Source organism: Oryctolagus cuniculus, chromosome 4, assembly GCF_964237555.1.
Source record: "Oryctolagus cuniculus chromosome 4, mOryCun1.1, whole genome shotgun sequence".
NCBI classification, from domain to species: domain Eukaryota; kingdom Metazoa; phylum Chordata; class Mammalia; order Lagomorpha; family Leporidae; genus Oryctolagus; species Oryctolagus cuniculus.
In genome coordinates, this window is record NC_091435.1 from 13,681,274 (window position 1) to 13,708,876 (window position 27,603).

Sequence of the window (27,603 nt, forward strand, 5' to 3'; positions counted from 1 at the left end):
TTGCATTATCAGGGACCTGGATTGGAAGTGGAGCAGCTGGGACTTGAACCAGTGTTTGGATATGGAATCCCAGTATCGTAGGCAGTGGCTTAATCGGCTACACCAGAATTTTTGCTCTAAGAAAATATTTTCTCATCCCCAAAAACCAAATCATCATCTTCTGTATTTTCTTCTTGTTTTTTTTTTTTTTTTTAAAGATTTATTTGTTTATTTATTTGAAAGTCAGAGTTACACAGAGAGAGGAGAGGCAGTGAAAGAGATCTTCCATCTGCTGGTTCACTCCCCGGTTGGCCACAATATCCTGAGCTGCACTGATCTGAAGCCAGGAGTCAGGAGCCAGGAGCCAGGAGCTTCTTCAGGGTCTTCCATGCAGGTGCAGGTGCCCAAGCACTTGGGCCATCTTCTACTTATTTCCCAGGCCACAGCAGAGAGCTGGATCGGAAGTGGAGCAGCTGGGTCTTGCACTGCAGGAGGCAGCTTTACCTGCTATGCCACAGCGTCGGCCTGTTCTCTTCTAACACATTTACAGTTTGAGCTATTTACATTGTGGTTGATGCCTACCCTGTTCTGATTTTGTGAGTGTTGATAGTTAGGATCCAATGTTATGTTTTTCCATGTGGCTAATCTAGAACCCCAGCAACATTAATCAAACATTCCATTCCCTCCCCATTGATCAGTGATGGTACATCTGCTGTGTATCACACTTCTGTGTGAGGGTATGGTTTCTGTTTTGTGTTAACCTGTCTCTTTGACAGGCCTGTACCGCTTTATGTTACCACAACTTTCTCATATGTCTTGATATCTGGTAGGGAAAGTACCTCAGTCTTGTTTTCTTCTCTAAAGCCATCTGTGGTGTTAGTGGTTTTTTGCTCTTCCCTAAAAAATTTAGTTCTAAGAAAATTACTGTCAGTGTAATCTGCTCAGATATAGATTGTTTTATATTGGTGAAGACTTGTGTGCTTTAAGGTTAAAACGAAGAGCTGAGGGAAGATGCTTAGGGTAGTGGTTAAGCTGCTGCTTGGAAAGCCCTCATCCCATATCAGATTACCTGGGTTCCTGTCCCAGTTGCACTTCAAGTCCAGCTTCCTGCCAATGTATGTGCACCCTGCCTGGGTGGCAGCAGGTGGTGGCTCACATGGTTGGATTCCTTCCACCCATCTGGGGGACTCAGATTGAGTTCCAGGCTCCTGGTTTCAGCCAGGCCTGACCTGTCCCAGCTCTTATGGGAATTCGGAGGATGAACCAGAGATGGAAGTTCTTAATATTTCTCTCCCCTCCCCCCATCCCTTTCCTTCTCCCTTACCCTTTTTCTTACTTTGTATGTGTCTCTGCCTTTCAAATAAATTTTAGAAAAAGACTGCTGGATAGTACATCCCAAACTAGGGGTTCCTGCTTCTAGGAAGGAAATGTGGGGGTGCAGTTTTGATTGCCATAGAAACTGGGGGCTCCTAGGAGTATTTAGTGCCCAGAAGCCAGGAATCTTGATGCCAAGAATACCCACCACATGCACATTTCTGTCCCAGAGAACTGACCCCTGATGACCCTGTAGGTTCCCAGTCCCTCTGGGCACCACTGCCCCGGGACTGGGGTGTGATAGGTGATCTCCATGAACACTGGCATGGGCTCTTGAGCCTCTTTGTCTTCTTTTTAGTTTTTGGGGATTTCTTGGAGCTCAGCTCTGTGTTACAATGAAATTTCATTTAGCGTTTCTATAGTTTTTGTAGAAGTAGAGAGATGCAGTCCACAGGATTGTTAGAAGTGAAATCCTTTTGTTCGTTTCCCTTGATTTTGTGTGCTGTATCCCAGGCAGGTGATAAGCAGTGGGATTATGCAGGGTCACAAAGATTGACTTCTCTGCCTGTGAATTAATCATCTCAGCAAGGTTGCCTTTCTGCAGGTGTGAAGGTAAACGGTGTGCCATCAGGAGAGCAGTGGCTGCCCTGTATCCAGTACTGAGTGTGCCGTGGTTCCTGTGATCAGAAAGCTTAGCTCTGTAAGCTGCTGCCTTAGGGTCCCTAAGTGAGCTTGTCAGCTGCTGCATGTCAGGGCTCCACTCTTGCCCTTCCTTCTGGCCCCCATACAAGTATTCAGCCATTTTGTGTCTGATGAAGGTGATTCTGTGCCATAGCTCATGGCTGCCAAGTTCATTGAGCTTCTTTCTTTGACTGATAAGAAGAAACTTTGAGTAATAAAAAGAAATTCAAGAAAATACAAGAGCCAGAACAAGAAAGGGAAAGCAGACAGAAACTAGTCACTTGGGGTGCTTCATTCTGTAGGAGGAAAGACCTGGGGCAAGGTTTGCCCAGAGGTTCCCTCCTCCCATAAACTTCTCAGCAAGTTTGGCATTTGAATACAAAGTGATGACAAGCAGCAGCTAATGGCTATCAGTCATTGGAGTAAGCCAGCCTCTTGGCAGACTGAAGCCTTCATCCGGGCTCCTTCTGCTTCAGATTCTTCTCTCTTACCTGATTACAGTGCTGCTAGTGCCATGGTCCCTGATTCAGAGCCAGGCATACTCTAAGACAAGGGCACTCAAGCCACTGTCTCATTAGATTCAGCTACAGTACTTTTTTCCTCCCTATAAATTTATCTATATATCTATCTAACTTATTTGAAAGGCAGAGACACAAAGAGAGACAGATACACGGAGATCTTTCATCTGCTGTTTCACTCCTCAAATGCCCTCCAAAGCCAGGCCTGGGCCATGCCAAAGGCAGGAGTCAGGAACTCCATCTGGTTCTCTTACATGGATGGTAGAGATTCAAGTCCTTGAACTTGCTCCCTCTTGGGATACACATACGCAGGACACTGGATTGGAATACAGAGTAGGAGCTCAAAACCACACACTCCAGGCAACCCCTGTGGCATCTTAAGCCCTATGACAAATGCTTGCTCCTAGAGAAGGTTTTTCAAGTGTTCAAGAGTCTTTCTATTCCAAGTATGGTAGACCTGCAGTATTGACAAGTATCATTCAGAGCTTGTAAAAAACGCAGAATCTTGGGCATGCCTACTATATCAGAATTTGCATTTAACATGGCTGCCCCTGGGATCCAGATGTTCTGTGTGTTAGTCAGCTTTTCTTTACTATAATGAAATAGCCATGGCAGGCTACTTTGTAAAGAAAAGAGGTTTATTTTGACTCATGGTTCTGGGATTGCAAGGTCCAGGGGTCTCATCTGGTGATGCCTTCTTGCTGCTAGTCTCAAGGTGGTGCTGAGCATGGCGTGGCAAGAGACAGAGAGTGTACGTGTGTGTGTGTCTATGTCTGTGTCTCTGGTCTCTGTCCCTGTACTTAGGAAGTCACCCTGATGACTGATCTCATCCTAATCACTTCCTAAAGGCCCCATCTCTCCACACCGTTGTGATTAAGTTTCTGTGCTCTTAATACCATTAACATATGACTTTGGGAATTAAATTCCTGCGTGAGTTTAAGCCTTATAATCCTAGCCCTGAAAATTTGAGAAGCCTTCCAGGGGAAGGTGATTCTAATGTTCTGTTCCCCAGTGTTATAAAACACTGTGGCAAACCACTATGTTAGGCCCTTAATAAGTAGGAAAGGAAGACAGCTGAACTTTTGCATACAACGTGGTTGGAAGAGTGGGTATGATAAGATGCTCATAGTTTGTCCAGGGCTGGCAAAAACAGATGTTGCGGGGTTTTTGGAGGTGATTAGTGTGAGACAATAAGGTTTTTGTTTTTTGGTGATCAGTGTGAGACAGTAAGCTCTGTGTGGTATGTGGTGTATTCAGTTACTTCAACAACTAATGAACGAATTCATCAATTAATTTGGTAAAAAATGAGTTGTTTGTAATATATGAAATTATTATATATACATTTTATTTATTATATAGATGATATAAATTATTGTCTTAGCTTGGGCTACTATAACAAAGTACATAATAAACAGTAGTGATTTATTACTCACTGTTTTGGAGGCTGGGAGGTGCCCCCATCTAGATGCTGGCCCATTCAGTTTCCAGGTTGAGGGTTCTTGTCCTGGCTTACAGACAGCTGCCTTCTCACTGTGTCTTCATATGGTGGAGAGAGAGAGAGGGAGCTCTGGTCTCACCATCTTATGAAGGTTCTGGTTCCACCATGAGACTCTCCCCTTCATGATCTTATCTAAAGTTAATTATTTCCCCAAATCTCCACCTTCAAATTTAGTTACATGGGGTTAGAGCTTTTTTATTTTTTATTTTTTGACAGGCAGAGTGGACAGTGAGAGAGAGAGAGAGAGACAGAGAGAAAGGTCTTCCTTTGCCGTTGGTTCACCCTCCAATGGCCGCCGTGGCTGGCGTGCTGCGGCTGGTGCACCGCTCTGATCTGATGGCAAGAGCCAGGTACTTCTCCTGGTCTCCCATGGGGTGCAGGGCCCAAGCACTTGGGCCATCCTCCACTGCACTCCCTGGCCACAGCAGAGAGCTGGCCTGGAAGAGGGGCAATGGGACAGAATCTGGCGCCCCGACCGGGACTAGAACCCAGTGTGCCAGCGCCGCAAGGCGGAGGATTAGCCTAGTGAGCCGTGGCGCCGGCCTAGAGCTTTAAAAAAAAAAAAAAAAAGATTTATTTATTGTTATTTGAAAAGAAGAGTTACAAAGAGAAAGAAGGGGGGGGAGGGAGAGAGAGCGAGAGAGAGAGAGGTCTTCCATCTGCTGGTCAGAGAGAGAGAGAGAGAGAGGTCTTCCATCTGCTGGTTCACTCCCCAGTTGGCCACAATGGCCAGAGCTGTGCCAATTCAAAGCTAGGGGCCTGGAGCTTCTTCTAGGTCTCCTGCATGAGTGCAGAGGCCCAAGGACTTGGGCCATCTTCTGCTGCTTTCCCAGGCCATAGCAGAGAGCTGGATTGGAAGTGGAGCAGCCGGGACCCGAACCGGCGCCCGTATGGGATGCTGGCACTATAGGCGGCGGCTTTACCCGCTATGCCTCAGCACCGGCCCCATGGTTAGAGCTTTAACATAAAATTTTTGAGCAGAAAGACCCAAACGTTTAGTCCATAACAATTATGATATAAATTGATTTATGAACAAATTTTATGTATTTATATATCATGTATTATGAAGGTTCTTCAAGAAGTTCATGGAAAAGTGGAATTTTTGGTGCAAAACCTTTTGAAAACCAGGCATAGGAGGGGTCTCAAATATTTATGGAAAAAGCATATTATGGCAAATCTATGCATGGGTTTCAATTTTTTTGGCACCAAGGTGTGCTTATGTTTTAATCCCATTTTCCACAAACATTTTGAAGTGCCCTTATACATGAAAAGGCTGTAATATGAAATAATAATGGTAGTAATGATGAAAACCACCACCAATTAAACCAAGATTGTGGAGCTTACATGTAGGGTACCTAACAGTATAGGAACACACAAAAACCAAGCTCGACCCGGGCCCCCGCACTCAGGGATGGCTTTTAGCCATTGCTGTACTGGCCGCCCATGGTTTCTTGTGCTTTCGTCTGACAGGACACAGGTTCTGCAGCGAGCAAGGCAGCAGTGGAGAGACTGCTCCGGAGGAGACGGAAGGGCCGGACGCGGAATCCTCCGATGAGATTGATCACAGTGGCAAGGTGAGAGCTTTTCATTTTCACATCTCCTGTCTGAAGCCACTCAGCAGTCACAACTGCCGTGTCACCTCGCAGCTGTGTGTGGTTAGGCAGCCCCTCCACGGGACTGAGCGTTTTTACGTCTGAGATGTTGCTGCAAAGCAGGATATGAAATCCCAATTACAGCCTTGATAACAAACTGTATGGGAGAATATGGGGCAGAAATCAATCATCATGAAACCGAGTCCTGTTTCTTTAATTTCTGCCACTGCTGGAGCTCCCCGTTAATGTCCTAATTTCATCCTATCTGCTTCTTCCATCTTCATTTGTGTGGGAGAAACAGCATCCACAGTGCGTGTGACGGAGTCAGCTGTGTTGTGTGCTACTTAGGGTTCCTGTAATGAACTCCTCCTGATTCATGTATGTTCAGCTCTTGTTAGAGGTGAGCATCTTCTACATTAAAGGGAAAGAAACATTTCTTTATTATTGTTAATCCAAATAGATCGAGCCTTGGCTGAGTACTGTGAGAAAGTTCTCCTGCCTCTTTGATGCCAGACCCTGAAGTTTAAATATTCTGTGTCTCTTATATCCAGGACACTCCCACCCGCACACAGTCACGCGTGATTTTGTTTCTATGCGTGATCTGTTCTACTCTGTTGTTGACATAGTTATGCCAATCCCTCCTCCCTTCTCTCAGTCTTTCGTTTGATATTTACCAGGCATTTAACCTGAGCAAACCACATAACTGGGGCAGTTGGGCCTCGAATCTTGGCTCTATATGTGATACTGGTATAACAAGCCGTGTCTTAGCCCACTGTGCCTGGAACTGTCCTTTTAGAAACCTACATTTCTATATCTTTCCTGTTTTGTCTTCCTTTGTGTTAAACTATTCTTGTAGGGCTTTCTTGGATACATATGTCTGACTATACTTAGCATTTATTTTACTGTTTGTTTCTCTTTCCACCACAGAATTATCATTCTTGGTCTTTATTAAGCTGAGCACAGTTTAAAAAAAAGCATTTGAAAGTATGTTAATAGTTGTGGAGTAAAAGCCATTATATTATTGATTATTAATTAAAAAACAGATAGATGGAAATGCGTGTTTCATTCAAAGCCAAAAACAAAACAAAGCAAAAATTGCCCAAAGTTATTTTTTATTCATGTGGTCCTTACATTAGTTTTACCCATTTTGGCCAGTTGCTCTTAAGAGAAACATATTTCTAAAGTAAGATAAGATATTTTGAAAGGTATTAAGTTATTAGAGTAAAATTTTTAATTTTCAATTTCTAATGCGATTAAGGAAAATAGCTATTTTCCATGGATTGAAAGCTTTTATTTCTGAATAGTTTCTGACTTGGATCATTTTTACCTCATTGTAATGGCTCAATGTTCTCATCCTCTTGTGGATTTTAAGAGAAATTGTTTCCGTTTTAAATACAGTGAGTCATTAGGTCCTAAACAGAATCCACTATAATATGAGCTTCTAGCTGTGCAGAGGAAGGAAGAGGCCCCAGGGCTGTGTCGACTGATCCCAAATGTCTCTGACTTCATCTCGGGAGCCTGGCCCCGATCTGCCCCAGAACAGAGAGCGGCAGAGGTAGAGCAGGCGGCGCTGCCCCTGGGTTTCCCTGAAGAAACTCACTGTGGACTTTCTAAAGAGACAGGATTTCCTCAGCATGCCTGACAAGTTGGGGCGGATATTTTTAAAGATCAGGCAGTAGACTGCATTCACACCAGAGAGTCCCGTTCTGTTTTTGCTGGATTGGCTGTAGGGAGCACCTTACCAATTCTGTACCAAGAAATACTTCCTGGTTTTGGCTTGATTCAGATGTTTCCTTTGAAATATTTTGCTTTGTCACCCAGAATAGTCTTTGATGAGTTAAATTTCTCATTTGCAATTTTTGAAAGCAAAAACTTAAATTGAATGAGCAGATCTTGGAGACTGGGTCCTCTTTTGAAAGATTAATAATGAATGAGAGGTAATTCTTAATATTGCATATTTATCAGGCGCTGTTCTATAAGAGCTCATCTTGTCTTCATAGCACTCTTGAGAGCGATACTAGTATTTTTCCTACTTTATTGATGTCATTATAAAATTATCTTCCCTGTTTTATACTTGAGGCTAATGAAACAAAGGTTAAACAAAGGACACACAGCTCTACAGAGGCAAAATAAGAATGAAGCTCTAGTTGGCTCCATGCCTTCTGGTGGTAATGGCTGTACCAGAACCACTTTCTGGTCATACTGTTAAAGTCTAGTGTTAAATATCTGACTGTTGAAAGAAGAAATTGATTTATTAGTACTGTTATAGGCCCATTAGATACACAGTGATTAACCACTTAAATAATTTTTCTAATCTGGATGTCTTTTTATGATTTAAAGTAAGAACAAACAAATATCTTTGCTTTTAAAGATTTATATATTTACTTGAGAGGCATGGTTACAGACAGAGAGAGATCTTCCATCTGCTGGTTCACTCTCCAGATGGCCACAACAACCAGATCTGAGCCCATCCGAAGTCAGGAGCCAGGAGCTTGCTCTGAGTATCCCATGTGGATATAGGGACCCAAGCACCTGGGCCATCCTCCACTGCTTTCCCATGCCACCAACAGGGAGCTGGTGAGACTCAAACCAGCACCCATATGGGATGCTGGCACCACAGGCGGATGCCTGACCCACTACATCACAGCACCAGCCCCAAGAAAAAGTAAATGTCTTAAGTTTTTTTAGTAAGGTTAAAAATTTTTCGGTGCATTTCCTATATTGGTATGTAGCTTTTCTGGAATAAATTCAGAATTAATTTTTAAATTGTAAAATACCTAAATGTGGAAGGATCGTCTTAGCCTTGCCTGAATTCAACAGCCTAGGTGTAAGAATGTAGATGGATAGGTGAATAGATAGATAGATACAAGTAATCATTTTTTTTCCAGCTGAGTATGAGAGGGCTGTTGATTTTGAGGCTATTGTTTAATATTATTTTTCTATTCTTCCTTAATGAGCCATTCTACATAGTCTTGGACAAGATAAACAGAAGCTCTGTGTCTTCCCGAGTTTTTATAATAGCAGATTTTGCTCTGCATGGCCTTTTGGAGTGGAGCAAGTGGATAATTGTGTGCTTGTTGTTGTGCGGTGGTGGTACTGGAATGTCACAGTTGGGGGTGGGGCTGTCACAGGGCAGGGGCAGCCTGGCAGCCTTTCGCTTGGTGGCTGCCTCCTTCCTCCGGTGACTGTGGGTGACAGCCACTGGCTCCTTGTCTCCCTTCCCCTGCTCTCACTTGAAAACTCTTGTTTCGGGAAGTTGAATGCTAATTAATAGCACAGGTCAGTGGAGTCGTGTGCCTTGCATTCCAGGCCCCTCAGCAGCTATGATTTTGTTTGCCATTTAGCTTATCTATTAGAGGCATTTTCTGGACAATTCCATTTTCAGAAGATTTTTCTTTTTAAATTCCTAGTGTTATCTTCTCAGAAGTGTCTGCTTGTGTAACCAAGCGGTAGTGCAGAATGTGAAGCTATGCACTGCTCTTTTGTTTTCTGTTTAAAGAAGCATCTTGTGTTTGAGAGCCGGCTTCTGACACTGGGAGGAGGGCGTTCAGAGTTGTGGGAGCCAGGCAGGTTGAATATTCCCTTGCAGGGCAGGGTGCCGGCCAATCAGCGGATCCCCGCTGCAGGCTAGAGGCCGGGGAAGCATTTGGGGCTTTGCTTTCCTGCCTGTTTGGCTCTCCCTTTCAGGAAGTTTTGTTGTTTAGTCAGGTGAAATCAACGCATGAGTTCTTGTCCACGCTTCAGCCTTTGACAGCCTCCCAGAGGGGACTGACGGGAAGCAGGTGCTGCCTGCAGGGTGGCGTTGGCGCTGCCCTGGCTGCAGGGAGATGTGGCTGTAGGTTTTCAGGCGAAAGTCAGCATGGGATGTCCACACGAGAGGATGCTCTCTTCCGAGCTGGAAGGCATTCGGGGCTCTCGGGGTATTTTAAGAAACTTGCATTTCCGGGTGGAACACATCAGGTGGTAGAGCTGATGGCCTTGAGCATAGATTCCTCATGATGTCTGCACTGTGGAAAATAAAGCGCAAGCCGAGGATTGAAAACAATGCCAAGTACAGTGACTCCGTGTATCGGACACTTCATCTGGTGAGCACGTTTGCTGTTTGAATTTGTCTCGCTGGCCTAGCCTGTGTCACCACTGTCCAGCTGGGCTGTTTTTCAGCCCAGATGATGGTGATTATCTCTGTCGCATTGCCCCAGATTTTATCCCTTTGCTCTGTAGACCCCTTTTTGGTGAAATGTGTGTGTGTGTGTGAGTGTGTGCATGTGTATATGCAGTAACCTTTTTTGCAGAATGGGGGTCAGTAGTTGGTGTGGAGTTGGATTTGCCTTGAATCTTTATATTTGTCTATTCTTTCATACTTAAATAGCAGAAATTTCTGCTTTGCATCTTTTTTTTTTCCTATCCCTGAAATATTTTGTTTCTTTTGACTATGGACATTGTAAGTGTGTTTTGCGTTACCTGCCTGGCCAGTGCCTCCCTGTCTCACCTCCACCTGGGTAGTTTGAGTGTTCAGCAGGCGTTTCTGAAGGAGGATGCTCCCTTGCCTCCCTCCATAAAGCTTCTGGTGTTTTTTATGCTATTTCTGCTTTCTGGATAAGTAGATGGGTATACTTGTGGAAGTGTGTTGGCCCAGGGATGTGTTAACCATTTAATGGCAATGGACTTACTTGAGCAGGGCAGTTCCTAAAACAAATATTAACTCCCTACGGAGCAGATGTAGTGGGTTAATAGCAAGAAATGACTTTAAAATCAAATTTAATCATCCAATAGTTTTTTGATTAATATGAGTTGACCATTAGAGTTTGTGTCCTGTCATAAAACTTAAACTTTGACACTGAGGGTGTCTGTTTTAACCAAATAAGTCTTCATTGTTCTTGGATATTTCTTCTTCACCGTTTGTTCTAGAAGAAACTAAAAATGATGGTGGAAAGTCCTTGGGATTCCTGGGCTCTGACATTACAGAGTACATTGCTTTGCTGTTTGGTCCCCCAAAAAAACCTCGTATAAAGACTGTAAGATTTTAGGCCACTGTTTCACCTTTGAAATCTGTAGGATGTGTTAAATCAGGCAGATGCAAAGAGCAGTTCTAGAATTCTGGACTCTTCTAAAGGTAGACATTGCCTTTTGTGGTTGCATAACAGGAAGAGCTTAAACAGCTGGGTGGCTCCAGTTGATAGTGTCAACTTCAAAGTACACCCCTCTCTTTGTCCTTCCTTTTCATCTTCCACAGGAGGAAAGCGATATTCTAAACATCACACTCCAGGCCGGCCCAAGTATAGTGGCCCACTTCCTCTTGCCTCATCCTCTGTTCTCTGTGTGTTGGGTGGGTAATTCTTAGTCCTGACAGTGACACAGCCCCACCACCCCATAACAATTTTAAACTCTCCAATGCCTGTGAGTGCCTCTCGGTTTCCAGGGTGACTGATTACAGTTCTCAAGGGGAGAGCCGTCTATGTCTTTCCTGTGGAGAAGTCCAAGCTATCTTCCCTATGCAGAAATCCCTACTCATTGGCCCTAGGTCCAGGAGGCCTGGCTAATGGGAGCTTGATGGGATCATCCCCTTGAGACTGTCTTCCCGGGCCCCTGTGCTCGGTGTGTGTGAATGGCCAGATTGCTGCTGGACACTCAGTGATCGAGCTGGGCACAGTACAGCCCTGACGTCATCCATGTTTTACATCAAACTCAAGCCACCTAGAGAAGGTCTTGGTGGATTTCCACGTGCAGACCTTCACCCACAGTGAAGAGGGGAGGGAAGTTAACAGCTGATCCATTACAGGAGGCTGCTTCAAAAAGTTGGTGGGAGAATGAGGTTAAAAGATAAGTGTATTTTAGTGCAAAAAATTCTGAAATCCCTAGGTTTTTCTTTTTTTTCTTTTTTTTTTTTTTTTTATCTTTTATTTAATGAATATAAATTTCCAAAGTACGACTCATGGGTTACAATGGCTTCCCCCCCCATACCGTCCCTCCCACCAACAACCCTCCCCTTTCCCACTCCCTCTCCCCTTCCATTCACATCATAGGTTTTTCTTAATACATATTTTCCCTAAATTTTTGGAAGACCCCCTCTCACATGCAAAATCTCTAACTTTGAGGTATTTTAAGGAAGACCTGCATCTCATTGTTCATTCAACAGATATTTTGGGGGTGATTGTATGATAAAACAATATTCTCAAACCCGAGGACATCCTTTTAAGCTTATTGTTTCCAAGAAAATAATTGAAGAGACTCATCAATAACATTCCTGGATTTTTGTATGCTTTAGGACATGTACTTATGTAACACATTTTTATTCAAATAATATGTACTTAGCAACTGAGAGTAAGTCCACTTAGACCCAGTTTCTTAGGGTACACCTAAGAGTTTGTACCTTGAATCCAGGCACAGGGTTACCAGTGGACAAATGGCTTTGTCCCCTGCTCAACTCTAGGGACTGCCCTGCGAAGTTTGTTCTAGGCTTAGGAGTGTCCGACAACGAAAGAAGCCTAAAGCTCTGAATTCTCTGAAGAGGATAAAAGGGAACTTCTAAATACATCCTAGGATGCTTAGGGTACAGTTGCTCCCCTTTATCTTTGAGGGATTTCCCAAGCCGCCCCTCCCCGCAATGGATACCTGAAACCATAGGTGGTACCAAACACCATGTGTCCAGTCTTGTGTTGCATAATAATGGGGATGTATTCTGAAAGCTGTGCCATCAGCCAATTTCCTGTTGTGTATCCTTTATGGGAGTGAGATGGCTATGATGACACCAAGTCTTGTGGGACCACTGTGATGGGTACAGCCTGTCATTGACCTACATGTTGTCATTTGGCACATGGCCATACTGTGTTTGGAAAAACAAAGTTTAATTTATAAATTAGATGCAGTAAGAGAGTAACAACAGTTAAGACAATAGAGCAGTTATACCAATATACCCTAGTGAAAGTTATGTGAATGTAGTCGGCCTCTCCCCCACCTCCACTTCTGTTTTTCTCTCAAGAGTAAAGAGAAATGTTAATATTTGGGGGACCATAGGTAAAGGGGGAACTACTATAGGAGAGTGACTCAAAACAGTCATGGAACATGGAATTGTAAGTTTATTTTGGTGCAAAAAATGTGAAATCCTTGTATACAGGAAGTCTTCAGAAAGCTCCTAGAAAATGTATACTGTGAAAAAAACTATCCAAGAATTGACTCAGGGGCATATGTGGCAGAGGAATGGTGAATGAGTAACCCAGATGATTGGAAATGAGGTTGGTGTGGGAGAAAACTGGGTTTAAGCCCTAAAGCCTCTGCCACATCCCACTCCCCTAAAGGAAGGAGACCACACCTGAGAGGTGGTGTCAACTTCACATAGGAAAAATCAGGATCCCTATTCATACTCTTAAATGTAGGATTTCAAAGTATGTGTGGTGGCACAGAGGGAGTGCAAAGCTGGAAAAGTCCATCTCATACCTTTTATTATTTTACCAAGATGTCAGTGTGGCCTGAATTAGAGGCACAAAGGGAAGCGTCCTTTTGAATTTCTTGCTTTTCTTATGAGTCAGAAGCCCATATTTGGGATGTGCGTGGTATAATACATAAGGATGCTGATTCCACATGGGCAGTTTGTGTACATGATGAAAATTTTAGGAAGCTGTACTGTGCCTCTAGTGGGACTGCTATGGAGTCTAGGTCTAGCTTAATGAGCAGTTTTGCTATTTGTGCAGACAGCTGTTGGTGCAGTTGGGGCACCGTGGAAGCAAAGCCGCCCATTATCGATGTGTTGTGTTAGATTCCTTTGCTGGGTACCAATTGGGATGGAGGGAAGAGGAGTGACAGTTCACTGTTAGCTATTACAGCCTCTGTCCATGGGATTTTCGTTTTTGTAAAGGTTTTTTCTTTCTCATCATTGGATCATCCTAAAGTTACATGAACATTTTTGTTAAAATGATTTTAATTTTAATTTTTAAGATGAAGACCTATTTATATATTTAATGATGATGCTGAATTATAAAATCATAACATAACTAAAGTAGATAAGTAAACTATTTCTACTGAAACAAACTTTGATTAAAAACACAGTCATTCTATTTTAACAGCCTTATTGAGATGTCATTCAGCCAATTTGGTGATTTCTTTTTCTAAGTCAGTTACTTAGGGGGAAATTCTTTGTGGGAATATTCACTATCTGAAACACACAGTTCCATAGAGGACTTTGAATAGTGCCATTGACAGGTGACCAATACTTCTGGCAAGTGAGAGTAGGCTTAGTGCCAGCAGCAAATAAACTGTCATAATTGTAAGACAATGAGAGTAGTAATTACACATGGGTTTGGATGCTGGTTCACTCTGCTTTCCTGACACTGCTGCCCATGCACCCTTGTTAGGTTCTGCTTTCCCTTGTCCTTGTACTGTCTTTGTTCCAGGCCTCCTTCCCTCTTGGGTAGCCTCGTGAGGAAAAGGCTTATTAATGTTAGCTGCCTGAGACCCAGAGGAAGCTCCTGGCTCCTGGCTTCAGATCAGCCCAGCTCCGTTGTGACCATCTGGGGAGTGGGCCAGCAGACGGAAGATATCCCCCCCACCCCCACCTCTGCCTCTCTGTAGCTCTGCATTTCAAATAAATCTTAAAAAAATTTGCCCTACAGACTTGGTTTTAGCTTTCCTGCCCTGCACAAATACCAGCCTTGATTTTTAGCTTGGGCACTGACTGTTGTTTTGGGACAATGTTATCATATTCTTCCTGGGTAGGTGGGAGATAGAGAAAGTAATTCTGTTTTTTCTTTTTTCTTTTATTTTTTTAAGATTTATTTATTTGAAAGTCAGGGTTACAGAGACAGAGAGGGAGCAACAGAGAGGGACAGAGAGATCTTCCATCCACTGAGTCACTCTCTAAATGGCTGCAATTGTTAGGGCTGGGCTACACCATAGCCAGGAGCCAGGAACTCCAGCTAGGTCTCCCACATGGGTGTCAGGAACCCAAATACTTGAGCCATCTTCTGCTTTCCCAGGCACATTAGCAGGGAGCTGGATCAGAAATGGAGCAGCCAGGACTCAGACACTTATGTGGGGTGCCGCCATCATAAGTGGCAGCTTAACCCACTGTGCAACAACACCAACCCCATAATTCTTCCTGTTTATTGCATCAGTATTTATTAAAAACACGTACTTTGTGCCTAGGGTTGAATTAGACTGTAGAAACGGAGAAGTACAAGAAGGTAGCTTTTGCCTTCAAAGCTTTATCCATCAGACATTTTTAGAGCAGGACATTTGAGCAAATGTTTAAGAAACTAGATATGGGGCTGCAAAGTAGCTTCTGAGGCAACTTTGTAGGAGCTTTTAGAAACCACTGACACCTGCTTACCCCACCCCAGAAGTTCTGATTACGTGGATCTGGGGCGTGCACTGGGCATTGGGAGCTTTGAAACCCTCCTGGGTGATTGCAGTGCAGAGCCAAAGTGGGGAACTGCTGATCTCATAGGGTTTACAATGGCCTGTGCTTTGGAGAACTGTTTTTGCGCAACTTAGAAAACTGGAACTTTGTATTCCTAGAATCTGAAACTTTTGATGAGTACCAAATCTTGGGCAGCCTTTAGAGTCTTCACCTGAATCCTCTTTGACAGCGAGCAGGTGAGGCTGGGTCTCCCAGGGAGGCCTCTTTTAGGGCTAGTGTTTGCAAGGAGTGGTATCTTTCTGCCTTCTGAGAAGCTGCAGAGATGGAAACTTTTTTAAAGACCAGGCATGGGCATCTGTCTATTTTGAGAAAGTTGTCCTGGTGTCAGTTGTTCACAGCTAGAGGAAGACTGTTACCTTGTAAAATTGTCTTCCCACATTGCCAAGTAAGTAGATAATGTACTAACCGGAAGTCTCATCATTAATTAGCCTTGCACTTTGGGTACAATGCAATTAACTTCTGATTTATTAGCTTCTAGCAGATTAATTTGGAGCACAGGCATTGGAAGCAGACTGCTCCATCACTTAGAAGCTGCGTTGTATTGGATGAGTCATTTACTTCATGGAGCCTCGGCTGTGCCGGCTGTTAAATGGGTGTGATTATAGATCTCCCTTACCTATGGGAGGATTATGCATCAAACCAGTGCCTGGCCAGCAGCAGGTGCTCAGCCTTTGCCAGTGCTTGTTCTCACTGTTTTTGAGCACTCAGCGAGCTCTCATGATTTTGCAGCAGTTTGGGGGAACATGAGGTGGAATCCAACACCTTTAGGAGGGACAGGTGCCAGGTGGGTCTCCCTAACGCGGGGCTGACGGCATCTACCTTGCCTTCCCATCTGTGCTCTGAAGAGTACAGAACAGGTGGCCGCCTTCTGCCGCAGTTTGCACGAGATGAACCCCTCTGACTCCAGCCCGTCTCCTCAGGACTGCTCAGGGCCGCAGATGGCAACCATGAGACAGCTGTCGGACGCGGATAAGCTGCGCAAGGTGATCTGCGAGCTCCTGGAGACGGAGCGCACCTACGTGAAGGTACATCCTGCCCTCCCCTTCCCCCATATGCCCTGGGTCTGCGCACCCTCCTCTTCTTGAGACTGAAGTTGGTGTGTCTGTGTGGAGAGCTTTCCCTCAGTATCCATGCATGGAGACAAATTGGCTACAGGGACCCTGCAGCTACCAAAATCTATGGATGTGCAAGTGCCTTGGATAAAATGGCATAATGTTTGTGTGTAGTCCACACACTTCCTCTTGTATGCTTTAAATCATTTTTAGGTTCCTTACAATTCCTAATGCAGTGTACATGCCATGCAGATAGTTGTTAATACTGTGGTATTCACGAAAGAATGACTAAAGTCTGGATGAGTTCAGTACAAGCACACATTTTTTCCCAAATACCTTTGATTCATGGTTGGTTGAATCCAAGGCTGTGGGATCCACAAGCACAGAGGCCATGCTGTGCTGTTTTTTTTTTTTTTAATTTATTTTTTTCCTCAAGAACAAAACAAATCATGGGAATGGGAAGTACCTTGCGTTCTTCTCTGGAACTTGGCTTTCATTCGGAAGGTGAAGATCTTTTGAGTTTGAAGGAAGTGTATCAACTCAAGACAATTTTAATTCACTCATAGGGGCTCCAACATTGGGTGCCTCCATAATTACAAAAATTTTATTTATGTAGCAATTCACTGATTGGGAAGAGTGATTATGGTGAATTGAGTGATTCTACTGATGTTCTAAATTTGTTGCTGAGCTAATATTAAAACTGGAATTAGTTTTGAACAATGTGAAGATATTCGGTTTGTAATCTAATCTAACTGTAGGCAGAAGGATGCCAGGTCTGGTTTCTTTGTATCACTACTTGTTCTGATTCGAGAGTTACATTCCTGTGCGGAAGCAGTGTGCTGTTTTTAATTATCTCCTTCAGACTTTAAATCAGGGGTCAGTAAATTATGGCCTTCAGGCCAGTTTCAGCCCATGGCCTGTTTTTTTTAGATAAAGTTTTATTGGAACACAGCAACTCTTCCCTTTCATGTTATCAGTGCCTGCTTCCAGAATGCAGCCTGCAGTGGTCCTGACAGGGATCAAAGCCTGAGGTGGACCTTAGTGACCTACAGCCACTAATGCTAGCATGTGGTCTGTAATCTGTGTTTTCTCATTTAGATTCTTGATAGACTTTTAGATGTGCTAATGAGGTGTCCTTTCAACCCCTAGGACTTAAACTGTCTCATGGAGAGATACCTGAAACCTCTTCAAAAGGAAACTTTCCTCACCCAAGATGAGGTATTAACTTTCTCTTAACTTTGTCAGGTTTGACTTGGTGCAGAGGAAGGAATGGGGAGAACACATAAGGCTGAAGCTGTGTAGTTGTAATCGGAGGGTCGAATCCCTGTCTGCCAAGATTTGCTGTGTACTACGTTAGCGAGGAGTTGGCCCACCCTCTGGTAGAAGGATCATTACCCTACTGATTGATCAGTATCGATAGAAAAACTGTGCAATAGACACAGGTAAAGTTTCTGAACATTTATGAAGTATGGAGTGGATTCACTTCTTTCTCATGTTGCAGCTGGATGTACTCTTTGGAAATTTAACTGAAATGGTAGAGTTTCAAGTAGAATTCCTTAAAACGCTAGAAGATGGCGTGAGACTGGTCCCTGATTTGGAAAAGCTTGAGAAAGTCGACCAGTTTAAGGTGAGTGTCATGCGCAGATGGTGCACAGCTGTCCCCAGTGTCACGGGGAAGGGAACTATGGGTCAAGTTCAGTCCTCTGAGAGAATTCTGCAGGGTGTTCTTTGGGCAGCTCTTGTGCTCGTGGTGTTTGGACTACCCAGGGGGTGGGGGCTGGGGTAGTTCCTGAAGGGAATCTGAGGGCAGAGGCATGTGTGTCTTACTGTCATGCTAAGGGAAAACCAGTGCCATTGGCTTGAATTAAACTGCTGCATCTGCTGCTTCTGCTTTGGAAGACCTATCAACCTTGTCCTTTTGTTTATGAGGTGCCTCTAATACACTAGCCATTAGCAAATTAGAATAGCACCCTCGGTCTCCTGGTAAGCAAATTAATTCATCTGTTCCGGGAACCTTTCTTGGATGGAAATGCTTGTCTCCGTTATCCAGGAGGAAGACAGTCTTCCAGCACACAATGTCCTTGCAGCCTTAATGAGGATTGATGACTAGTGCCTTAGTAAGGATGCTTAGAGCTCGTTTCCTCTTCCCTGGCCGGCGTGCGTGATTGCACAGATTTCCTGTGCTGCACCTCCAGTCCACAGAACTCATTAATGCAGCTGTTGGCTTGTGTGCCACCCTCGGCTACTTTTAAATTTTTTTAAATAAAGATTTATTTATTTATGTATGTATTGGAAAGGCAGAGTTACATAGAGAGGGAGAGGCAGAGAGAGAAAGCAATCTTCCATCTACTGGTTCACTCCCCAGATGGGCTTGCAGTGGCTGGGGCTGGGCCAGGCTGAAGCCAGAACCAGGAACTCTATCTGGCTCTCCCGTGTGGGTGGCAGGGCCCAAGTACTCCAGCCATTTTCTTTCTCTGGTGCTTTAGCTGGGACTGGATGTGGAAGCAGAGCAGCCAGGTCTTGAACTGGTGCTTGGATATGGGATGCTGGCATCATAGGCAATCGCTTAACTTGCTGTGCCTCAACATCAGCCCCGTACTTTTTAATTTCTTAAGAGATTATTTTTATTTATTTATTTATTAGGGACATACAGACAGAGTTCCCATCTGCCAATTCACTCCCCAAATGCTAGGAACTCAATCCAGGTCACTCTTGTGGGCGGCAGAGACTCCACTGCTTGAGTCAACTACCTGCCGCCTTCCAGGATGTGCAGTAGCAGGAAGCTGGAATTGGGACCAGAGCTGTCACTGGAATCCAGATACTCAGATATGGGATGCTGGAGTCTTAACCTGCATATTAATGAATTTTTGTTTCTTGGGTACTTTTTAAAACAGATTAATTTAGGTATACTTGCCATACAGTACACCACACATACTTGAAGTATGCAAATGAGTCCCCCCCCCCCAAACACATACATTACGCACACACACACACACACTCACTCTTCTGAAACCATCATCACAATCAGGAAAATGAACATAATCATCACCTTGAAAGTCTTTTTCTTGGCGTTGGCACTGTGGCACAGCTGGTTAAACCACTGCCTGTGATGCCGGCATCCAATATGGGCACAGATTTGTATCCTGGCTGCTTTGCTTCCAGTCCAGCTCCCTGTTAATGTGCCTGGGAAAATCAGCAGAGGATGACCCAAAGTGCTTGGGCCCCTGCACCCATGTGGAAACCCAGAGGAAGCTCCTGGCTCCTGGCTTTGGCCTGGCCCAGCCCCTTCCATTGCAGCCATTTAGGGAGTGAACCAACAGATGGAAGATTCTCTCTCTCTCTCTCTTTCTCTCTTTCTCTCTCTCTTTGCCCCTCTCTCTCCCTCTCCTTCTGTAATTCTGCCTTTCAAATAAATAAAATAAATCCTTAAAAAGGTCTTTTTCTCCTCTTTGTGATTTCTCCCTCCAGCCTCTTACTGCTTTCCACCCACAGGCAGCCGTGCTCCGCTCTCTGTTACTATAAATATGTTCAAATAAGTTTTGATAGAATCTGCACTTGGCAGTGAGGGGTGTCTGAAGTCCCACAGAGAAGAAGCAATGGGACCATGCAGTCTTAGTGAATAAACCTGTCCCATTTGTGCACACTATGTACCCTGAGATCAACTTTTAAGGCCAAAAAGATAAACGAATCCCATAACATTTTATCTGTGGTTACTGTGTGGCAAGTGCTTAGTAAATATATGTTTTCTAAACATTTTATTTATTTGAGAGGCAGAGATCAGGAGTCAGACAGAGCTCCCGTCATATGCTTGTTCACTTCCCAAACAACTGCAGTGGTTGGGGACTGGACCAAGGCCAAACCCAGGAACACAATCCAGACCACCCATGTTGGTGGCAGGGACCCAATTACTTGAGCCATCACCACTGCATCCCAGGGTCTACATTAGCAGGAAGCTAGAGTCAGGAGGAGCTGGAGTCGGAGCTGCGACTTGAATCCAGGAACTCTGAGATGGGGACACAGTTGTCTTGACCAGCATCTTAACTGGTAGGCCAAAAGCCTGCCCCTAGTGTTCAGTACACATTAAGTCAAACAAATGAATTGCTTTAGTATGCTTTGAGGGAGGGGCTACATTTCCGAGCATTTTCTCCCACAACTTTTTTTGGTTTAATTCTTTCATGCAGCTCAAAGGATAATGCTACCTCACGGTAATTCTTGCTAACATTTGCTATTCCAGATGCGTGGTGGGGGCAGAGGGTGGTCCTTGAGAAGTAGAGAAGGAAAAGTAGAATGCATAGAAAGAGAACTAGGCCTCTAATGACCGATCATGAGAGGTTTAAGATAAACCTGTTTTTGGTCAGTGGACAGACTGTCGGAATTTTCTGCCTTGTGCATTAGGTAAATGCACTTTGGGGAATCCCGTTTTTCACCCAAATCCAAAACCTAATTTCTTTGTTTGGAGTCTAAGTTGTAAGTCTAAGCCTAAATGAGCCAAGCCTCTGTCCAAACAGGATTAGGTCAATGTGGAATTTACAGAAGGTATTTTTCTGAGGCCTGTATCATGTACATATTTATATAAGATGTTTGGGATTAGAATGAATCCTGCTTCAGGCTTATTAAAATCCTATTAGGGATGGTCTCCCCACATTTTGGTCCCCTTGGGACAGGTGGTTCAGGCTGAGATAAAGGAGATTTCTATGGTTGGACATGTTTTTTTTTTTTTTTTTTTTTTTTTTTTTTTTTGACAGGCAGAGTGGACAGTGAGAGAGAGACAGAGAGAGAAAGGTCTTCCTTTGCCGTTGGTTCACCCTCCAATGGCCGCCGCTGCAGCCGGCGCACCGCGCTGATCCGATGGCAGGAGCCAGGATCCAGGTGCTTTTCCTGGTCTCCCATGGGGTGCAGGGCCCAAGCACCTGGGCCATCCTCCACTGCACTCCCTGGCCATAGCAGAGAGCTGGCCTGGAAGAGGGGCAACCGGGACAGAATCCGGCGCCCCAACCGGGACTAGAACCCGGTGTGCCGGCGCCGCAAGGTGGAGGATTAGCCTATTGAGCCACGGCGCCGGCTCTGGACATGTTTTTTTCTTGAATGTGGCTTGTGTTCTTATGTGCCCCTGCTAGAAGAGAGTGATTTTGGAGAGAGTGATAGTAGTGGTCAGGAAATGTGGTTTCTATTTTCAGGTGGTAAGCATTTCCTATGTGGTTTAACACTTATATCTCCCAACAAGAGCTAAGGAGATCATTTAGGAGATTTGGCTTCCCCCCTGCCCCAAATATGAGGCTATTTCAAAAAGTTCATGAAAATAGAATTAAAAGATAATTAAAAAAAAAAAAAACAGAAACCTTGAAATCATGCATACAATGGATTTTCAAGAGGCTCATGGAAAATGTGTATTATGAAAAAATTTGACATAGATCTCAAAAATTTTTATTCACCAAAAATAAACATTTTTATTTCTCTTTCCATGAGCTTTTTGAAGTGCCTTCATATTTTCACATTAACATTCAGACATCCCAGACAGGCCATTAAAAGACATAGACAAGGAAAACCAGAAGCACCTGGGCTACAAGCATGGCGGCACCAAGACACATTGATTACGCCCATTTGTCTGCCCATATACTTGCTAATAGTCAATGTCAGGGTGCTGGCAAGCGGAAACAGACTCTGACAGGCGTGGATGATGCAGATTTGCGGGGGAAGGTCAGGTGGATGTGAACTCCCCTGTTATATCCGTGGCTGTTTCTAGATGAGGAAGCAAATGAACCAACTGAGCTTTTTCTCGTTCAATCCAGAAAGTGCTGTTCTCCCTGGGGGGATCCTTTCTGTATTATGCTGACCGCTTCAAGCTCTACAGTGCCTTCTGCGCCAGCCACACAAAAGTCCCCAAAGTCTTGGTGAAAGGTAAGGCCTCTGAGGGTTGGGGGCAAGTGGATTGTCTGTTGTCAGTTCACATTGTGTGGCTGCTGTTGGGGGCTCTTAGAAATCCAAGAGTTGTAGACCTTCCAGATAGATGTTCTCACAAGCCGCAAATGTGCTACTGAGAAATGAAATGCATTGCCATCCTGGGAATTAATAACTCATCAGCTTCTTTAGAATGAAAGCTTGGACCCAGCTACTGCGGGCTAGAATCGATGGATCATTTTGTGGTTACATGGGTTTATAAATCCTCTGCTTCTTCTCTAGTTTGTTAATATAATATCCTAACAAATATAATATTTGTTAATATAATATATAATACATCACAACCATTTTTTCAGATTTCACCTTTCCATCACATTTCTTAAAAAATCTATTTGAAAGGTGGGGCGGGGCGGGGGCAGCATTGTGGCACAGCAGGTTAAGTCACTACCTGTGATGCTGGCATCCCCTACAAATGCCAGGTCAATTTCCAGCTGTTCTGCTTCTGATCCAGCTCCCTGCAGATGTGCCTGGGAAAGCAGCAGAAGATGTGCCAAGTACTTGGGCCCCTGCCACCCATGTGGGAGACCTAGATTGAATTCCAGGTTCCTGACTTCCATTGTGGCTGTTTGGGGAATTAACCATTGGTTAATTCCTTTATTTATTATTAAATAAATAAATCTTAGAAAGGGATGGGGGTGGGGGAAAGAAAGACACAAACAAACAGAAAGAGAGCTTCCTTTTGCTGATTCACTTCCTAAATGACTGCAACAGCCAGGACTGGGCCAGGCCAAATCCAGGAACATGGAACTCCATCTGGGTCCCCCATGTGGGTGACAGGGAATCAAGTTCTTGAACCATCATCACCTGCTACCTCCCAGGGTTCTCATTAGCAGGAAATGAATTGGAAGCTGAGCCAAGACTTGAACCCAAGCACTCTGATGTGGGCTGTAGGTACCCCAATGTGCCAAATGCCTGCTCTGTTCCTCCATCTTGTTGTTTTTCTCCTGGGTGTGTAATGACAACTGCCAACATTGCAACTGAATTTGTTTTAGTTATTAATGAAAACTGCTCCAGTGGCAAATGTTTGTACAGGACAAAGTAGCACTTTTGTATGCACAAGGGACTTCTCCTAAGCATTCTGAGAAGATGATGGGGCATTCCAAGAGGCTCCAGAAGGTAGCTGTATTTGCACAGTGCAGTGTGTGGGTTTGGTTTTAGGTGAAAAGTTAATCTCCCAGAAGGAGAGTAGAGTCGTGATTAACAGGACGGTTAACAGGGACAAAATTACACCTAGACAGGGGGAAGGCTTCCAAGGTCTATAGCACAGTAGGGTGACTGTAGTTCCTAATATTGTATGTTTCACAGTAGCTAAAAGGGAGGATTTGGAATGTTCCCAACTCAAAGAAATTATACATGTTTGAGGTGATAGATGTACAGGCGACCATGATTTGATCACACACTGTGTACCTTTACCGAAACATCACACAAAACTCTAGGAACGTGTAGTTATTATGTGTCCGTTTTTAAAAATCTCACTTCTGTTATGTCAACAGGTTTACACAAGTCAATATAATTCATTCTATGTATGGACTCTTGATTAATATGACAAATGATATTTCCTCAGCCTGTCTCCCTGAGAGAGAAAGAGGGAGATTAATGGAACATCTCCTTGGTAAATAGTTGAGCCAATAGGAATTTCAATTTCAAAGAATCTCTGGAAGTCAGCCCACTGTTCCTCAACACTGCACTGTGGCTGCTAAGGAAACAGCTGCTGAGCACGTCCCTGGATATACCATTGACATGTGTTGTGTGTGCTGCAAACTAGAACTACTTGGCTTAATTTAAAACATACTTCAGGAATCATTAGTGCCACACAGGACACTGGAGAACAGCAGAGCCTGCCCCAGACCACATCAGCCTTCATGGTGGTGATCACCTTTGTCCTAGCATTCCAGTGTAGCCCCCTCATTAAAAGGGGCTTAGTGAATCCGTGTCTTGCTGTCTGACCTGCACTGTGTTTTCACTCATGCTCCATTGGTCCTGTAGTTTTGTGTGTGTGTGTCTCAAGACTGGATTGAATGCTAATTGTTATCGGATTGTTAAAGTAACTATTTTAAAAGCACTTTGCTCTGCAGTGCAATAACATATCCATTATGGCCTGTATAGCAATTAGTGTTATTTTTAATCACTCAATTAGATTAAATTCTGCCTCCATGGATTTTTCCTAATTCAATAACATTATTTTTTGCACCTGAAAAATATTATAATATCTTTCAGAAATAACCCTTAAAACACTAGGTATGACCCACATTCTCCTAATTACCAATGTCCCAAGAGGATATACGGAACAGTTTCAAAACAATGCAGCATATTCTATAATTCTTTTGAATTTTTAAAAATTTATTTGAAAGAGGCAGACACAGTCAGAGATCTTACATCATCTGATTTACTCTCCAAATGCCCACAGCAGCTAGGACTTTGTCAGGCTGAAGCCAGGAGCCAGGGATTCCATCCAGGTCTCCAAGTGGGTAGCAGGAACCCAGGCACTCGGACCATCATACCCTGCCTCCCAGATGCATTAGTGGAAAGCTGTATTGGAAGTAGAGACAAGGTTGGGTCCCAGGCACTCTGATATGAGATAAAGATGTTACAAGTGGTGGCTCACTTCTCCCATATGTGCACACTTGGAAATATTGCCCCCGCCTCTTCCAGTCTTTTTCCCTCCCCCACTATTCCTTTGCACCTGGGAGGCATTCGTCTTCCCAAGTATGCCCAGGCACACTCTCTGCTTGTCTGGGCCCCCAAAACTCCCCAGGGCTCTGTCAGTCCAACTGGGACAGAGGTGAAAGTGAGGCTGCTGAGCAAGGAGCTGCCTGAACTGATGGCAGCAGAACTGTGTTAACCTGGAGCAGATACCGTGGGGGATCTAGCCTCGCTCCCTTCAGCCAGAGCTGCACTGCTTTCCTGCCATTTTATCAGCACTGAAATGCTTGCAGTATAGGGAACCAGGCTGTGGGGTGTTTAAAACATGGGTCTTAGGCCTTCCGCTCAGAGGGGGTTGCTTGCCTTGTCCCTGCAGTTGTCCAGAGAAGGAGCACTGTATGGTGCACAGTGCCCAGTGGGTAAGCACTAGCACTGGGCAGGAGGCGGAGGAGCTGGGGGAAAGGGGGCTCCCTTGTGGCTTCTGAGGGCAGGAAGGTGTGAGACTGGGCAAACCTTGAATGCACTGAACAATTTCAGCAGGCTCTGAGCTGTAGCAGGTGCCTTGTGTGATACCTGGCCCTAGGGTGGTGAGGAAAGAGGATGGTTGCCTGGACAAGAAGATCCTCTTGGAGAAGGGGGCCAAAGGTGGGGACTCTGAATTGACCCTTGCCAGGCAAGTCCTTTTCTCTGTCTAGGAGGGCCATCCCTCTCAGATGTGAAAACATCACAATTAAAAAACTATGCTTATTACAAGGAGCAGAAAAAGCAGCCCCTGAAAACGCAGCTGTGCAGGAGTTACAAACTCAGTTATCCTTTAACTCATCACCCCAACCCCTAAACAAATAATCTGACTGCCAGTCCCTTTCTGTTGTCTCTCTGGGCATCCCTACCCTCATTGTCTCTGCCCAGTCCCCTAAAAAGGCACGTTGGGTGAGATGGCGAGGTGGCAGTCGCTGGGCGTTCCACCCTGACAGCCTGTATTTAAACTTCCAGCCAAGACTGACACGGCTTTCAAGGCATTCCTGGATGCCCAGAACCCCAGGCAGCAGCACTCATCCACACTGGAGTCTTACCTCATCAAACCCATCCAGAGGATCCTCAAGTACCCACTTCTGCTCAAGGAGCTGTTCGCGCTGACCGACGCTGAGAGTGAGGAGCACTACCACCTGGACGGTGAGCCTGGCCCCTGACCCCCCAGCCTCACTCGTGCCCCGTCTCCCTGAGCATCTCTCAATAGCCCCTGCATTTCTCCTGTGCTCCTCCAGTGGCCATCAAGACCATGAACAAGGTTGCCAGCCACATCAACGAAATGCAGAAAATCCACGAAGAGTTTGGGGCTGTGTTCGACCAGCTGATCGCTGAACAGACTGGGGAGAAGAAAGAGGTATGGATACCTGCCAGGAAAGCTGGGGTTGGCCTTGATTTTTTTTATTATTATTTTTAAGGTGTTATTTGTGAGTGGAATAGTTATGATGACAGTGTTTCCATTGTGGAAAGTTTTGCCCTTAATCAAAGCAACCATGTGAATTTTCTTCTTTAATTTTTAATGCAAGAAATGTGTATCTGATGCCAGCCTCTGTCTTGGGATCTATGGTGACACTCCCATTCTACTTATAAGGTTATTCCTTTATAGGCCAAGGCTACATTCCCAGAAATTAGAATGATGTCTGGCACATTATAGGTGCTCAGTATTTGTGGAATGAATGCAAATTTCAGTGGACTTGGATTTTTGTTTGTTTAAGTCTACCTAAAAGAAGCTTACCAAGAAGAAACAGTGATAGGAACTGGTAGACTGAGAAGGGCTTAGAGTGAGCTAAAAATTGTACCCATGTTGCGGAAAAGAGCTTATGTAAATGAGATTGCTAACAAGACAAATCAGGGGACTGTGGCATACAGCAGTGGGCATTAGTGTTTCTATACCCACATCCTCTTAGAATGTTGTACTCTGCATTGTTTTCTACCTTAAAGGCAGACAGTGCAAAGCTGGGAGGGAGCCTGAAGAATAGCACACGGGCTGTGATTAGGAGGAGGCCTGAAGGCAGAAGGGGCAAGGCCAACCTGGCTGTTTAGTCTAGACTAGAGAAGAGAGCATATCTTCAGAGATAGAAGGGTCATTTTCTGGGTTCATGTTCATGTCCTCGGTGAAACAAATTTCAGACTGTTAAAAAGACAGTTTCAGAAAAAGGTGAAGTCATGCTACAGAGATACAAAATGAACACATGATAATGAGTTTATTTTACTCACAGGACAAGAAGGAACGCAGGCAGTTGTTATAAGTAGTGTGCGGAAAAGTTAAAATTGCATATTTATCGGTGGAGTAAAGAAGTATTGAGCTGGATTGTAAACGGTGACAAACTGGCTTTTACGTAGCTGGACAAAATTCATCAGACCTGATAGGTAATTTAACCTATCAACTTGTAGGAAAGATGGACAAATAGAGTTGCTTAGAATGTAGTTCTCACTTCTTGTAAAACATTTATAATATGAAACAATTATGCTTATTAAGACCAGAAGAAAACCCTCCAATCTCAAGATATTCTTAAATTTTTGATGTTTATTTTGAGTTAAAATTATTATATATATGTTTAAATAGTTATTTTGAAAGTAAATTTGTACTTTTAAAAATATTGAACACAGATTTTTTCATTTTAAATGATTATGTAATCTCATTGTATGTCTGAACAATGATTTACCTAATTTCTATCATTAGATAATTCTTGGCTTCATTTAGTGATGGCTAATCAATAATACAAAAAACATTTATGATCTCAAGATACCCTCCACATACTCCCAACTTTAGTTTATTTAATTTTGACAAAAGTAGAAGCACTTTCATTATATTTTGTTATAATTCATTAAGTGTCAAATCAATTTCTGTATTTTGATAGCCTTAGGAGCAAATGGCCATGATGCTAAAGTCAGAAAGGTGATATGGATCATGGTTTGCAAAGAATTT

General features: G+C 44.0%; 1 protein-coding gene across 19 annotated transcripts in view; it reads left to right on the forward strand.

The window, feature by feature from the left end:
• Positions 1–27,603, forward strand: part of TIAM1 (TIAM Rac1 associated GEF 1) — a 445,843-nt gene that overhangs the window by 396,040 nt on the left and 22,200 nt on the right. For 17 of the 19 annotated variants that reach the window (XM_051819218.2, XM_051819217.2, XM_070071883.1 and 14 more), the window contains 7 exons: positions 5,461–5,564; positions 15,840–16,019; positions 17,196–17,264; positions 17,548–17,673; positions 21,836–21,944; positions 25,641–25,820; positions 25,913–26,031. In XM_051819218.2, coding sequence (XP_051675178.1) covers positions 5,461–5,564; positions 15,840–16,019; positions 17,196–17,264; positions 17,548–17,673; positions 21,836–21,944; positions 25,641–25,820; positions 25,913–26,031 — 887 coding nt within the window. Of the gene's footprint in view, positions 1–5,460; positions 5,565–8,959; positions 9,668–15,839; positions 16,020–17,195; positions 17,265–17,547; positions 17,674–21,835; positions 21,945–25,640; positions 25,821–25,912; positions 26,032–27,603 lie in introns of those variants that run through there. The other 2 variants (XM_051819220.2, XM_051819229.2) reach the window with 2 other exon arrangements.